This window comes from Narcine bancroftii, chromosome 7 (genome assembly GCF_036971445.1).
Source record: "Narcine bancroftii isolate sNarBan1 chromosome 7, sNarBan1.hap1, whole genome shotgun sequence".
Lineage (NCBI taxonomy): Eukaryota > Metazoa > Chordata > Chondrichthyes > Torpediniformes > Narcinidae > Narcine > Narcine bancroftii.
In genome coordinates this window covers 172,177,088-172,193,514 of record NC_091475.1, presented here as the reverse complement: position 1 = coordinate 172,193,514, position 16,427 = coordinate 172,177,088, and the positions used below count along the sequence as shown (strand labels likewise).

The window sequence follows — 16,427 nt, the reverse complement described above, 5'->3', positions numbered from 1 at the left end:
CCAGTCATTCGGGCTTTCAACATGGCGTTCAGGTGGCAGTGGAACTGTATGACCAGTCCATTTGCTTGGGGATGGTAGGCCATCATATGGTGGACCTGGCTGCCGCAGAATTTTGCCAGGTTGGACCAGAGGGAGGAGGTGAACTGCACTCCTCGGTCTGATGTGATGTGGGTCAGGACTCTGACCAGGTGGTGAGGAAAACCTGGGCACACGTCTGTGTCGCACGCAGCCACAGGTATTGCGTCCGGCCAGTGGGTGAATCTGCCGATGGTTGTGAACAGATACCTCATACCCTGGCTCACTGGGAGGTGGCCGACGATGTCGACGTGGACATGTTCGAAAATGCATTGCGTCGGCTCGAAAGTCTGTAGGAGGGCTTTAGTGTGCCTTAGCGCACTAGCACTGTAAGCAGGTCTGAGTCCACAGCGTAACGTCTCGGCGGAGCCCATGCCACACAAACTTGTCCGTGAGCAGGCAAACCCACCAGTCTTGGGGATTCGGTGATGTCGTACAGCAAGGTCGGTTCTCCTAGTGTGGGGCACAGTTTTTGGGCTTCAGGCTGGTGATGGCTGTCCGTTATGCCTGGACATCTGCGTCCTCCCTCTGGTCCTTGACAAGGTGGGAAACGTCGAGCCCTCCCAAGGTTGTAGCAATTGTGGGCTGGGACAGCACATCAGCTTCTCCGTTGCCCTTGCTGGCAACATGGCAGATATCCGTGATGAATTCCGATACATAGGATACATTATTGTCTTGCCGACCACAGGTCCGAGACCTTGCTAGCGCATAGGTCAACTGTTTGTGGTCTATGTAGGCATTGAACACTCTCCCCCTAGCGTGTAGCAGAAGTGCCGTATCACCAGGTACAAGGCCAGCATTTCGTAGTCAAACATGCTGTATTTGAGCACTGGTGTCCAGAGGTGCTTACTGAAGGCGGCAAGGGGTCGCCAGTGTTCATCAACCCATTGCTCTAGCACCGAGTCCACCGCTCTGTCTGAAGCATTCATTGTGAGGGCCAGGGGGAAGGTAGGATCCGGGTGTGCCAGTACCACCTTGGTGGCATGGAAAGCCTCCAGCGTCTAGTCGTTGAGTTTGACAAGGCATGAGGGAGGCGGCACCCGGGAGGAAGTGATGGTAGAAGTTGACCATCCCCAGGAACTCCTGTAGTCCTTTGGTCGTGTTCAGCTTAATGAAGTTCTGAATGGCCTCCACCTTGTCAGGTAGTGGTGTGGCACCCTCTGGGGCGATGCAGTGCCACATGAGGTCCATTGATCGCAGGCCGAACTGGTACTTGGCCGGGTTCACCTTGAGCCCGAACTGCTGCAGTCTGTCAAACAGGCAGGTGAGGTGCATCCTATAGGTGCTGGCGCCAGGGCTGGCAACGAGGATGTCGTCTAGATAGATAAAAATAAATTTGATGTCCCTGTCAGCCACGTCCATTAGCTGTTGGAATGTCTGGGCTGTGGTTTTGAGCCTGAAAGACATTCTTAGGAATTCAGAGGTCAAAGAGTGTGATGATGGCCATATTCTGGGCGTTGCTGGGGCATACCAGGATTTGGTGGTACCCCTTCACGAGGTCCACTTTGGATAATACCCTACATCCCTGTAGTCTCGTGGCAAAATCCTGGACTTGTGGGATGGGATACATGTCCAGGACCGTCGTCTCATTTAGACATCGATAGTCGCAGCACAGATGCCAACCATTGTAGCTCTTCTGCACCATGTGGAGCGGGAAGGCCCACGGGCTGTTAGAATGGCAGGTGATCTCCAATTCTGTGGTGGAAAACTTGGCCTTGGCTTGTTGGAGCTTGACTGGTGATAGGCGCCAGGCTCATGCATGCACTGGGGGGGGGGGCCGACACGCCATGTGGCGGGTTGGAATCATGGAAGGTCAGTGCCAATAGAGCCGGATATTTGGCCAGTAGGAAGGCGTACTCGAGTTGGTCCAGGGTGTGCATTCCCAGTGGCAGGAAAGAGCATCTCCGTAGGGCAAGGGGGAAGACTGGAACGTTGTGGCGTTTACTAACTGACATCTTATGTCCACCAGCAGTTCATGAGCCCAGAAGAAATCTGCTCAGAGTAGTTCCTGTCCCACAACCGCGATGGTGCACTCCCACTGAAAAAGTGTCTACAACGTGGATGGTGACCAGGTGGGTGCCTTAGCTGGAATCAAGGACCTGTTGGCCGTTTGCAGGGGAAAGCCTTTGGTGTTGTTTCTAACCTCAAAGTACGTGGGCAGGACGAGGCTAATTTCCGCACCTGTGTCAACAAGGAAATGCCTCTTGGTCCTTTCATCTCTGAGATAGAATAGGCCTTTCTGTGTGGCAACCACCGAGGCCGCTATCAGCAGCCAGTCTGCCCATTTCCCATTGCCATGTTGGGTTTGATGGTGGAGTACGAGCACGGATTGGTGGGGGGGGGGTGTTGCACCACCGGGCATTCTTGCCCCATTGGCAGTGTTAGAAACAGTACTTACTGTTCTGCTCTACGTGCCCCTCGAGTTGCCACTGTACTGCAGCTACCGCTGGTGTTTCTGGTGGGCTGGACAGGGTGGCGGCACCGATCGCGTAGACTGGTTGCATGTGGAGAGAGCTCTGCTGTAGCATGTGGAACAGCATGTCTGTCTCCTTGGCTATGAGGTGCAGAGCACTGAAATCCATGTCTGAAACTGCCGAGGATACGTGTATTGGTAGTTTCAAGAGGAATAGGGCCTCAAACAAACAGTATGTCTGCCAAGGCTGCCATCTCGTGCAATAGCTTGGAGGGGTTTATGTTGCCTAGGCCCTGCATGCTGAGGATTCTAACGGCATGTTCATGCCGGCTGAGCTCTAGGGTGTCAAGGAGGAACCATCAGAACTGCTCGTACTTACGCTCCATCAGTGGGTTTTCTATGAAGGAGCTTACTTTAGCAGCTGTGCCACAACTTAGTGTCCTCTGAAACGATTCCCCTGATGTGAAATTATGACTCAGCCAGCTGAAACCAGTTCCTGGGCTGGCTTACCCAGAAAAGCGGGAGATGTACACACACCACGTTGGTCATGGGCGCTGAAACAGTGGATTCAGCTGGTTGCTGCATTTTCTTGTGATTGATGCTGGTTCCAAAATGTTGGAACCATCGGTGTCACCACTGTAGCCTCTGCTGTGGCAGAGCTACCAAATAAAGAGTCATCTACACAAGGTGAGTGTAAAACAAAGACTGACTTTATTGGTTTGAATTCCCTGAGTGTCCATGCTGGCCCACCCACTTCTGGTTACGTACCCTCCGACTTCTGGAAGTGACATCATTGCATCGTAGTGTCACTCTCCGGCCAGCTGGCCGCTACATGGAAGTGGAGGGCTCCCTAGCCTACGTGTGGTGCTAAGCGCGGGTCCTTCTCAGCAGTGAAGGGGAGCCACGACAACTTGGACCAGTCGCGTGTTGCGGTGATTCGGCCCATTTACTTGCACGATCACTCAGCCCACTACAACTCCATCAAAAGCATCACTAATGGGAGCTGATCAGATTAAGAACAGAGGTAATTCCATAGGGTAACACAACTCTGCATTTCCATATTCCATCATGTGGTATTTAGCTGGGAGTCGGACTTCCACGAAACCACGATACTCTTCCTGGTTACAGCCAAAGTGACCTTCACAAACAAAATTGGAATTTAGTTATCCCCGAAGAGGAACAGCTGTTGGTCCTGTGGAAAATCCACTTGTAATTCTTTTTAGAATAACCTCTAGGTCTTCCCAAAAAAGATCTCAGCCAGGAAAGGTGGATGAAAGTTTCCACCTCCACACCACATCTAAAACACATTTCTGAAATCTCAGACTTTGATCTGTGTAGTTTCTGAGCTGTAAGGTACATCTGGTACAGGAAGTTATACTGCACCATTCTGTATCTGGCATTGACAACCTCCGACACAATGTCCAGGCACAAGTCCTGCCACCATTCTTCATTAATTGTTGTACCCAAGTCCACTCCCATCTCTCCCTCAACCTTTGTAGGCCCAGTTTCGGACCCTCACTTTGGAATATGTAATACATCTTAGAAATAAATTTACACACATTCCCCTTTCGAATTATAATCTCCATGTCACTACATTCAGATAGGGTCATGGCTGGTCCCAATTTCTCCTCAAAAAAGATCTTATTTGCAGTGTCAGGCAGGCCAGTGGAGATGTGGGAGAACAAAGGTTGGTACTAGTGAGTGGGAGCAAGGTTGCAAGTGGTGTCAGATTTGCCCAACCTGTGCCCAAGGCAGATGCCTGCAGACAGTAAGAAGAGGCGGAAGGCAACAGGAGAAGATAGCAGATGTCAAGAAGCAGGGGTGGGGGGAGTGACGGCAAGGCAGAGGAGAACAGAGGGAGGATAGGTCCATTGTTGCGACGGGTGAAGGCATCTGAGGGAGAAGAGAGACTCACTGGGGAGAATCAAGGCTGTGGTGGAGGCCTCAGAGGCCAGACTGAAAACTGTATTGAGGACTTTCAAAAGAAATGGGAGAAATAAAGAGGGTTATGGCAGATTTAATGGGGAAAGTTGCTACTATGAAGGATAGAGAGGTGGAACATTTGGAAGGTCAGAGGATGCCTGGAATAAGGAAAGGGAGAAAATCCTGGAGAAACTAGATATGCTTGAAAATTTCAACAGAAGGAAAAATGTTAAAATTGTGGGATTAAAGGAAGGAGATTTGGGTGGTGACAAGGTTGGGGGGAGATTTGAAAATAAAATTGGCCCGCAAGTCTTTTTTTTTTCCCCAAGCCGGGTCCAGGGCAACAGCCTCGGTCGGTCTTGGTCAAGTTTTAAAATTTCCGGGATAGTGAAAGGGTTCTTCGGGCAGCGAAAGAAGGGGCGAGGGAGAGTCCCACTGTGTCTAGGGATAGCAAGATTTTTTTCTTTCCAGAAATTAGTGGGGCGCAACGGAAATGAAACAGTTCAACAAAGTTAAAAAGGGTCCAGCTAAGGGGTGGAATATCGGCTATTACACCATGCGACGCTGAAAATACTATTGCCCGGGGGCCAAAAAGTTCTATACAGAGGCAAAGGAGGCGATGAGATTCACCATATCACTGGAGGATCACAGAATAATCTATCTGAGCTCTCACAAAGCTATAAAATTTCGGTTTTCCCAACATTATTGTGTTCAGGTGCCATTTATGTGCTGAGGCCTGCTTATCCAGTATTAAAATCATTACCACAAAAAGTGAATGGTCTGACTGACAGCAGCTGCGCCTTGTATTTGGCCTCCACTATACTACCCTACAGTTGGGCTGATGCCAAGAAAACAAAATCAAATTACACAATTACTTAAGCTACTTTGACACCCCCCCCCCCACCCCCACCCCCACCCCACCCTGAGTACTTTATGCCTTCCCTCGGCCACTTGAACTCACTGTTGCATTGATACTGATCATAATCCCCATTTGTCAGAGGCATAAACTCACTCTCATCCAAATTTATTCTGTACCCCAAAACCTTCCCATAATCCTCCAGTATTGTCCTCAGCCCAGCCAATTACCCCCCTGGGATTTGTCAAATTATACTAACACATCATCAGCAAATAGGATGATTTCGTGTTCCACCTGGCCCACCTTGAACCCCCTTGTGTCTGGATATCACCAAATGGCCTCTGCCAGCAACTCCACAGGTAGAATAAATAGTCCCAGGATAGAGGACAATGCTGTCTACTTGACCTGTCAAGGAAAACTCGAGATATCTGCCCCTTTATAATAATTTTGGCTTGAGGTAAAGAGCTTTAACCCAATTGATAAATGTCTGTCCCAGTCCAAATTGCTCTAGCATATTGAGCAGAAAATCCCACTCCAGTCTGTCAAAGGCCTTCTCCACATCCAAAGCTGCAGCCACTCCCGAGTCTGCCCTTGACTGCACTAGATGTACAACACTTAGCAGTCTAGCTATATTATTCACCGATTGACTCTTTTCTATGAAACCCACCTGATCTGGGCTCGTTAATTTCAGCAGGTGTTTTGCCAACTTGTTCATCAATGACACTTTCGTTAAGAGTATGGCAACCTTATTTGCAGTACATTGGTTCTCAGGTCGATTGAGTCCCCCTTTTAAATAGGGATAATGTTAAATTATCCCAGTATGGCCAGAGGTGCGATTATGGAAAAAGGACTTGGCATAGATGACACACCTGCCCTTTTCTTTACAGGTTCTTTGTTTCTTTTTCTTTTGGGTTTCTTTTCTTTTTAGTGTTTTCTTTGAATGTCATTGTGATTTATTTTCAATGCAGGTCTTGATAGGGGATAAGTTGGATAAAGGTAATTTTTGGAATATATTCCCTATGGTGGGTGGGTTGGGACAGATATGGACTTTGGGTATGCATATGTACATGAATGGCTTTGTTTATTGGATTTTGTAAGTTTGTGAAAACTAAAATATTCAGAAGAGGAAATTATAGAAGGCAGTCAATACAGAACATAAAAACTTCCCAATCTCCATGGATTCTATATACATTTCCCACAGTTTAGGATAGGAAAGATCCATTACACCCCAGACACACTCTTTTCCCTCCTTCCACAGGTGAGAAAGCTTAAGTGTGAAAACATGTACCAAAAAGCTAAAATAGTTTCTTCCCTGCAGCCACCAGGCTCCTAAATGAGCCCCATAACAGTGCTCTCATGCTACCCTTGCTTGGTGCTAACTGATTTTTAATTTTCATTGTGATCCTATACTCTGTAAATTGTGCTCTATACACAATTGTATGCATTTCTACATCAGAGAGACTGGACAATGACTGGGAGATCAATTTGTTCAGTGTCTCAGCTCTGTTCACTGCAATAATGCAGATCTCCCAGTGGCCACCCCAAACCCTTGCTGACATGTCTGATCACGGTCTCATGCACTGTCAGAATGAGACCACGTGCAAATTGGAGGAACACACCACATATTCCATCTGGGCACCCTACATTAATATGGCATTAACTTCTTTCCTCTAGCTGTCTCTCTCCCCTTTTCTCACAGTCTCCTTTCACAGAGCCATAAATAATATCCCTTCACCCCAATCAATTCTCACTCTTTCTCTCTCTTGTCCTCTTATCATGTTCAATTAACACCTTTAGTCTATTGGTCTCCTCACCCTCCCATTCTTCTCTTTTCACCAGCCTTTTAACATAGGCTCTTGACTGCTTTTTACTCGTTCCTTGAGAAACGGTTCAGGCCCAAAACGTCACTAACATACCTTCACAACGTCTCCATACTTAATCCAATGTGTATATAGAGATGTAAAAATCTACTTTGCTATTTAAACAAAGGGCAATTCATCTTTTTTTTGTGAACAACCAAATGATGTGGGCCAATTGTTCTAAAGGGTTAAATTCCGAATTCAAGACAAATGAACCTTGAATTAACTGAAGCCCCAACCTATCTGTTGGTCGGGATCAACAGCGCTGCTCCCTCTCCACTTCTTCAGCAGAAGAGGGCTCCAAGAACCAAAACCTAATCGAAGCCACGGTCCGATACGTACCGAGAGACTGAACGGGTCTCTGACACCGTGCGCACGTATTCCGCATCGCTCCTCCACTGCCCTCCGCCATTTTGCCACGGCCACGTGGTAACCCGTTCCCACTGGTTTGTCCTTGCGCGCCAGACGGCCTTTCTGCCGCCGCTCCTTCCGGTCATGCGCATTACGGCCTCGTTTTAAAAAAAAATTTCTGAGACCCTTGTGAAAGCGCTCAAAGAGGGTTACCTCCATTATCGGAACGGGTCAGGGAAGAAAAGACGAATGTCTTCAGAAACGTCTGTTTGGCCGTGAATCCTGCATCTCCTCTGCAGCCACACGTCCATTCCAGCAGTGAACGTGAGCTCGGGCCATCAAGTCCCCTCCTTGCCCATTGGTTTCAACCCCACGATGTGATTCAGAAACTGTCAGCACCTGGGGCCCATGGGCACTCTCATGAATCCTGGAGCCAATACCTGGTTCCCAGAAGTTGGTCATCAGCAGCCCACGAAACTCATGCTTGAACCTGGTTTGTGTGTAGTACATTTTTAATCTCAGTCTTCTATATTGAGTTTGAATTCTGTACTGTAGAGTAGGTGACACTTACTTGGAGCATCAAGGGGATGCTCCCTTACTGATTATACACCAAAGTGCTGGAGAAACTCAAAGGAGCAAAGATAAATAACTAACATTTCAGGCCTGTGCCCTTCATCAAGGTATATGTTGAGCCTTTCGTCATATACCTCTGGACGCTGCTGAATTTCTGTAGCACTTGTGTATTAACTACAATCACAGTGTCAGCAGACATTCTTGTTTTACATATTTACTGAGATAGTTGACTTGCTATGGTAAATGTTGAAATTTTTAGGGTAAAAAATGTTCCACCCTTAATACACGTGATTCTGAAATTATATACAGTTAAACCCCTGGTATTATGGCACCTATCAGGATTGGTATCAGTGTGTTTTCCGGTTGCTTGAGTCTTACTCTTACAAAGCCTAACTAATACACCTGCATTAAGAATAAACAGTTTAAAAGACAAAAATACCATACTGTACTTGGACCCAACAAACTTCACTTGCATGAATATATAAACCTTAAAACATTTTACTTTATTTTCTGTAACAATTTTTGAAAACATTTAACTGTCAATGTATTTGCAGGTTTTTCCCCCTCCACAGAGCTGCCCAAAATTCAAACAATAACATTTTATTAACCCACCCCAAGCTTCCCCAAGTTTATAGATAAAGCCTCTGACTGGGGTGACTCTTACTAAGCAGGGATAAGGTGACACTTTAAGAGAGTCACTCCAAATTCGAGCAACCAGCCTGAATGATACAGGATCCATTGCATTGCCAAATCTAGGCCATCTGCATATTTGAGGAACAGCACCTAATATTCCATCTAGGCCAGTGGATCTCAACCTTTTTAATTTCCACTCTGTGATTAGTAAGGGATTGCTTAGGATGGTATGTGGATGGAAAGAAAGTTTGAGAACCACTGTTTTAATTGTACCTAATTGACTTGTTATGTGCACGGTTTCATCTTTTCTTCTCTTTGGCTTGGCTTCGCGGACGAAGATTTATGGAGGGGGTAAATAACTCCAAAGGAAATGGGCCAATGACAATTTTTCTCAAGCAAAATATTTCAATAACAATTAGGTCTAAAGCAGTGGTTTTCAACGTTCCCTTCCCACTCACATACCACCTTAATCAATCCCTTATTAATCACAGAGTATCTATGGCATAGGGAATACTTAAGGGTATGTAAGTGGAGAGAAAAAGGTTGAGAACCACTGATCGAGGCACTCTCCAACCAGATGGCATTAACATTGACCCCCCAGTTTCCATTAGGCTCCTTCCCTCCCTCCTGATCCCTCTGGCTCCTTTTCTTCAGCTCCCCACCCACTTCCCTTGCCTCTTCATTCTGGAGACCTGTTGACTTTCTCCAGCCCTTTTGTGTATGGCAGTATATTCATAGTGTCTTCAGATATTTCTGCATAATACATATTTCACATCCTCTTTAAAAAAATAACATTTAAACCTCTACAGGTGAATATTTGCATTAAGAATATTTACGAGTAAATATTGAGTTAAAAACTGGCAACTAAAAAACTCAAAAGGAGGGAAAAGATGAAGAATGAAAGTAATGAAAGCAAATAATCTCAAAGAGGAAACAAAAAGCTTCTTCAAATATAATAAGAGTAAAAGAGAGGTGAGAGTAGATACAGAACCACTAGAAATTGGAAAAATAATAACGGGGAGAAAAGGAGACCACAGAAGAGCTAAATGAATATTTTGCATCAGTCTTCATGAGTGTGCTGGATGTCTAAGGTAATAAGGGAAGTAAGTGAAGTTGTTATTTCAAGGGAGAGGTTGCACAGAGGCTGAATGCTCTAAGGATATGCAGATGGATTGCACCTTCAGGTTCTGAAAGGAGTAATTGTAGAGATTCTGGAGACATTGGTAATGATCTTTCAAGAAACAACTGATTCTGACATAATCTCAGAGGAATGGAAAATCACAAATGCCACCCCACTATTCAAGATGTAAGGGAGGCAGCAAAAAGAAAATTATAGACCATTTAGCCTAATGTCAGTGGTTAGGAACATGTTGGAGTTGATTATCAAAGATGAGGTTATGGAGTACTTGGAGGCACATAACAAGGTAGGCCAACACCAGCATGGTTTCCTTAAGGGAGAATCTTGCTTGATAAACCTATTAGAATTCTTTGAAGAAGTGACATACAGGCTAGATAAAGGAGATGAAATGGATGTTTCATATTTGGATTTTCAGAAGGCCTTTGACAAGTTGTTGCATGTGAGGCTACTAAACAAGTTAAGAGCCCATGATATAACTGGAAGCAGATTAGCAAGGGAAAGCATTGGCTGATTGGCAGAGAGTTAAAAAAAAAGCAGGGATCATATTCTGGTTGGCTGCCATTTGCTAGTGGTGTTCCAAAGGGTTCATTGTTGGGACCACTTCTTTTTATGTTCTCAATGATTTAGATTATGGAATAGAGAATTTTATGGCCAAGTATGCAGATGATATGAAGAGAACTGGAGGAGAAGGTAGTATTGAGGAAACAGGGAGGAGGCTGCAGAAAGATTTAGACAGATTCGGAGAATGGACAGAGAAGTGGCAAATGAAATATAATGATGGAAAGTGTACGGTCTTGGACTTCGATAGAAGAAATAAGTGGGCAATCTATTTTTTAAGTGGGGAGAAAATTGAAAATTCCTTGATGAAAAGGGACTTTTTGTCCTCATTCAGGATACAGATATCCGGAGGCTTATCCAACAGGTTGGAAAGTATCTGAACAAAGAAATTTCCCTGTGGTAGAGGATCATCTGACCAGCCAGGCAGGAGGCAGGTTGAAAGTCATTTCCTCGTGTCAGTCAAGGTTAGATGCACCCATAGGTGAGTGTGGGCAATGCAATTGATTTTCTTTGGTTATGTAGCCACACCTGAATTAAGCCCCACCACCACTGCTCCCGGGGATAATTGGTTCTCATATTCTCATAGATCATATAGGTGGTATGTGGATGGAAAGAAAGTTTGAAAACCACTGTTTTAATCGTACCAGCTGCAATTTAAAGCCCACCAAAGCCCAACTCTCCCTCCTTTGGCCTTGAGACTATCCCTGAGCTCAACTCCAGATTGCAAGTCGCGGAGGACACTGGATGACCAATGTGAGAAGGTGATGCAGGAGAATGCTGGTACAGGATAAGGGCTATATGAGGTGTGCACCTGGGGTAGACTGTAGTGACTTACCCATTGTACATTGTAACTAGATTTGTACTTTTTAGTTAATCAGTGTGCTTTGCCTGCTAGAGAGAGAAGGGTGGCAGATACTGTAACCCTTCCTTCACAATTGGGAGTTGCAATTATCAGTGATTTATCAGGAGATGCGTTTATCAGATTTTAACCAGCATCCGATTTGTTTGATTTGTGGGTAGTGGCTTTAGCTGTGTGTGCGAGTGTGTCCCTGTTGCGAATTTCCCCACGTGTAAATAAAGACCGTTGTTTATTAATAATATGTACGGGACTTAATACTTCTTGAACCATCCAAACGTATTCTCACCATCACAGATACCCTGAAGGTAAATTTGCAGGTTGAGTTGGTGGTGAAGAAGGCAAATGCAATGCTGGAATTCATTTCAAGATTATAAGCATATAAGAGCAGGGACATAATTCCGGGAATGAAAGGGTTATCATGAGGAATATTTGACAGCTCTTGGCCTGTACCTATTAGAATTTAGGAGAATGAGAGGGCATCACATTGAAACATTTCAAATGTTGAAAGGCATGAACAGTGTAGGTGTAGAAAGGTTGTTTTCTATGGTGGGAGAGTCTAGGACAAGAGGGCACAACTTCAGGATTGAAGGGTATCCACTCAGAACAGAGATGCAGAGGAACTTCTTTAACCAGAGGGTGATTAATTTGTTGCTGCAGGTGATTGTGGAGGCCAAGGGAGAGATTGATAGGTTCTTGATTAGACAGGGCATCAAATGTTATGCAGTTAAACAGTGAGAATGGCGATGCTGCCGGAGCTGCTTTAATGGTGCAGATCTGTGGAGAGTAGAAGCAGAGACATAGTGCTCTCACAGGGTCCATCCACCAAGCCCAACTGCCATCAGGTCCATGCAGGCTTTACACAACCTGTTAAAGGAGCTGATAGTGGTTTTATTTAACATCTCGTGACCACAGGGTCTGCACCCAAGATGTCAACGTTTTTGATTAGCAGCAGTCATGAGGGGTTGCAGACTCTGGAGAAGCGGAGGACTGGTGCAGGGCACCAGAAAACAGGGAGACCACCCCCCCCCCCCCCCCCACTGTCTGAGAAGGAGAAGCAGAGGAGACGACCTATGGGACAATGACCACGGCAGCGGACCAGTAAGGGGTTTTCACTAAGGAACACACAGGCTGTTGGTAGGTCGAGGAGAGGAACCCATGCAGGCTGTGGGGTGCTCAAGACTGCAGTCAAGGCACTCACATCAGGTTGCGAACTACTGGAGACTGCCTTGAGACTGACTGACTGACTGAAACATACACTGTTTTATTACATGACTGTAAATGGAATCTTTAATCTTGTTATGGAGGGAAGGCTGGGCAGTGAGACGGAGTGGGAAAATGTATTGGCTCATGATTAAAAGTCAGGGGAGACTCAATGGGCTGAATAGCCTATTTCTGCTCCTTTGTTTTATCGTCTCTTTGTCCTGAAATACATTGCAATTTGGTTTAATTTTTCATAATATCTTCTTCCCCTGTGTCTGAGCTTTATTCTGACTTTCTTTCCACAGACACACCTCTGTTGATTATCTTTGTATAACTTGTGCTGATCATAATCAAGTTCATATTTACAGACATCTTGGCAGATATATTTATTCCTTTGGATGGTCTTGAATCCAGTTGTAATTTTAAAATTCTTTTTGCATCAGTCAGGATTGTGAACTTCATGTTGACTTTGATTCCTAGTCATACGGCACCTAATAACTTGAACAAACCTGAGATTATCAGTTCTTGGAAGCTAAGCAGGCTCAGGACTGGTCAGTACTTGGAACAGCAGGTGCTGTAGGTTTCTGTGAGGGGCGCTGAGCAAAGAGGTGACAAAGTTAAAGCATTTTAACATATATATTACATTCTAAATGTATCGTTACGTGCCATAATGGAACCTTTACCTTTCCCATGTTGTTCCTCTTCATTCATCCTTTGTCTTGTGGTTTCTTATCTTTAGCCTCCATTTTGCCAGTTTCATTTCAGGTGCACTTAAATAGGCACTACCATTGATAATCTAGGTTCCATTCTCCTTAGTGTGATGTAATTTTTCTAGATCCCAGTGCTAGTGTCTCAATACTGCGTACTCTAATTGCAATGTAACCAATTTTATTTATAGTTGGTTGCTCTCCAACAAGAATTTTGAGATCAGCAATTAACAGACATAGTTAGCTTGCCTGTCTGCTTCGAGATTTAATTTGATTTTTAAGTTTAATTTACAGATACACCATGATAACAGGCCCTCTGGCCCATGAACCCATGCCACCCAAATACACCAATTAACCTACTAACCCTGTACATTTTTGGAGGGCAGAAGGAAACTGGAGTACCCAGAGGAAACTCACACAGACACAGGGAAGAAATGCAGATTCCTTATAGACACTGTTTGACCCTGCAGTGTATTACACCATCTATGCTTCATATCTTTCCTACAACCACACCCTTTCTTGATGGTTTCTCATGGTTTTATTTCTGATCTTTTTCAGTATTTTCTGTTTCAGCTTGTAGCATTTGTCTACTTAGTGTCTATTTCCTTTCTCCGTTTTATAGTTTGGAATCAGCAAAAAAGCAATTGATTCTGATGGGAAAAAAGACTTCTTTATTTCTTCCCATTTTCCATTCCATTGAGAATAGATTTCAACAAAATGCACTAGCAATTGATGTTATAATGGTGACCACAACGGTGTCCACCCCATTACCAAGGAATATGATGCAACATCAATGTCAATTATAGAGACCTGACCATTTATCTTTATGGTAACATTAAACTTTCTGCAGTTTGCCCTTCCACCAACAATGTAGCATATACATTCTATCTTGTAGTTCAATTGGTTGACCGGTTTTCTGCTGAAACTTCCTTTTGCTCTGACTTGATCAGATGATGAGGACTCAGGTGATGATGCCACAGTTTCTCTCCCTCTAACATTGTATGAAACTCATATCTGGGCCATGAAACTAATGGAAATGTGGCATTGGTTGACAATGTAATGAAGTGAATGTGCTGTGTATAAGAGTTAAGATGTTGGATACTTTGAAACAATTATTATAACCATATTATGAAAGGTAGAGTAGACTTTTAAATGATTGCTGTGACTTACTAAGAAATGGGTATTGGGACACTCAAACAGACCTGTCAGCTGCAACTAACAACATTCCAGACAACTATCCATTATTAACTCTTCCATAAAGCCATCTCTTGGTCCTCTGTACACAATAGCGATAGCGCTATTACCTGCCGTTACACCTAATGAGCTGTGAGGCGCTCATAAACTGGTTCCCACCCAAAAACAGCTGACCACACGACAAGCTTGTCAAGCAGAAAGTGGAAACATCAAAAGCCTGCAGAATGACTAACCTTTGTTTATAAGTGTCTGGAATTCAATTAACCCTGTTAAAAATAATGAATATAGAGATCACTGGGGAAGCAACCATTTACATGTGCCAAGAGCCAGACTAACACTGTCTTAAAGGACCCTTTTGATCATGTCTGCCACGAATCCATATCTTTTAATTATAGAAAGCAAATTCAATGATAACCATTTTCCTGTCTTTGGAAATGAGCAAACACTGACTGTAACACCTCAGCTTGAAACAATCCCCTACAAAGGAATGTTACTTAATGATAAGCAGCAAAATGCCTTAAATATTGTCCTCTGTAACCTTGTACTTTGAAAGAGGTTCAACAGTATTGGGGAGGTGATTTTGTCTACCCCACCCTAATTACTGCTCATTCCGGCTAGCTTGACTTGAATAAATTCTCTGTGTCTTGTATTTTGTGGTTTGGTTGTACTTCTTTAGCCCTGTCAAGGTTTAACTATTACTGAAAATCTTGCATTTATTCACTGTTCTTTTAAGAGAAGTAGACCATTCGACCTGTATTACTTGAAGTTTTGAAGAATGAGGTTAACCTATTTCAAACATGTAATATCCCAAGGAGTTTGACAGGATAGATGTTTTCTCTGGTGGGAAAGTCATAAAGCAAGGGGATAGTTTTTCATAACTGGCCCTTTACTTTGTAAATAAGGTGTATGAAAATTTCTTCACATGGACAGTAGTAGTGATTCTCTTGAAATTCTCTGCCTCTAAGGGTGATAGAGACCAGATCTTTAGGTGAAAATGAATAGACATTTGGAAGATCAAGGAGGATATGAGGAATTGGCTCAAAAGGGATGAGGATGCATAGGTTAACCATATGGAATGGTGAGTCAGGCTTGAGGGGATGAGTGGCCTATTCCTGCTCCTCCTTTCTCATGTTTTTGTAAATTTATTGGTGGCACATTCCAGCATTAATTTTTAACTGAGACTTAAGTTAGTCTTTTAGAAGCAAACAGCCACAAGATGGTAGTGTTGTGAAATTTCACTACTGTCACTGCCTCTCATCAAAAATCTTTGATTAGTATTTCAAACAAATTTTTTTTTTTTTACTAATTAACCTGATGTCTGACACAAAGGCTTGAAGGGTTTCAAACTAAGAAAACAAGAAATCTACCAACTGTAGGATCTATTTGGAAAAAAAGAAGTGCAAATTTGTTTCCCAAGAAAACAGCATGTTCAACACAGTGGAAAGAACACACAAACGAGTTTGGAAGAAACGGTGCTTGAAACTTACAAATATTTGAAGTTTAGTCAAATAAAACTGTGTAACTCACAAACATAGTTTCCTACTACTTGTATTGCTTGGTCCAGTTTTTATTAAACCATTGACTTGCAATATTACTTTAGCTAATGTGTTTGGGTCTATTCTTCCATTGTCTATTATTAGCCAATTGTAGCTCATCAACCACCTTATCCGTACCCATTGCTATGGACTTGCCTGGCTCAATTATCTAACCAGGCAGCTAAATTTTTAAATTTAAATTTAGACATACAGGAATGTAACAGGCCCGTTCAGCCCACAAACCCCAATACTCTATAGGACTGACTAAATCAAACCTTTTATCAGAGGTAATAATTAACTGAATTTCGAGAAGTGTGCTTTGACAGTAAATTAATAGCTGTATTGCATTTACTAAACACCTGATGTACAAATAATTACAGTAAAATTCCTGTTATCCAGAGTTCAAGCAACCAACAGCTTCAAGTTCAAGCATCCAGCAAAAAAAAGAAAGTTTAACATCAGCACCCCCTAGCGATTAGTTTGCCAATCACACAACACACAATCTCAAGCAACTTGCAAATTCCCTTATCTGTCATCTACCATTTTCTGGATG

The 16,427-nt window shown here is 43.9% G+C and overlaps 1 protein-coding gene and 1 long non-coding RNA gene across 2 annotated transcripts in view; one reads left to right on the top strand and one right to left on the bottom strand.

The window, feature by feature from the left end:
* The window catches only part of rnf17 (ring finger protein 17), a 174,729-nt gene extending 167,148 nt beyond the window's left edge, over positions 1–7,581 (bottom strand). The window contains exon 1 of the mRNA XM_069891323.1: positions 7,469–7,581. Within this exon, the coding sequence (XP_069747424.1) occupies positions 7,469–7,538 (70 nt within the window). The 5' untranslated portion in view covers positions 7,539–7,581. The remainder of the gene's footprint in view (positions 1–7,468) is intronic.
* Positions 7,582–7,671: 90 nt separating this feature from the next.
* LOC138740108 (uncharacterized) lies at positions 7,672–15,860 on the top strand. Its single transcript, XR_011342672.1, has 3 exons — positions 7,672–7,970; positions 10,714–10,860; positions 15,669–15,860. It is a non-coding gene; the product is annotated as an uncharacterized lncRNA (long non-coding RNA).
* The last annotated feature ends 567 nt before the right edge of the window (positions 15,861–16,427 follow it).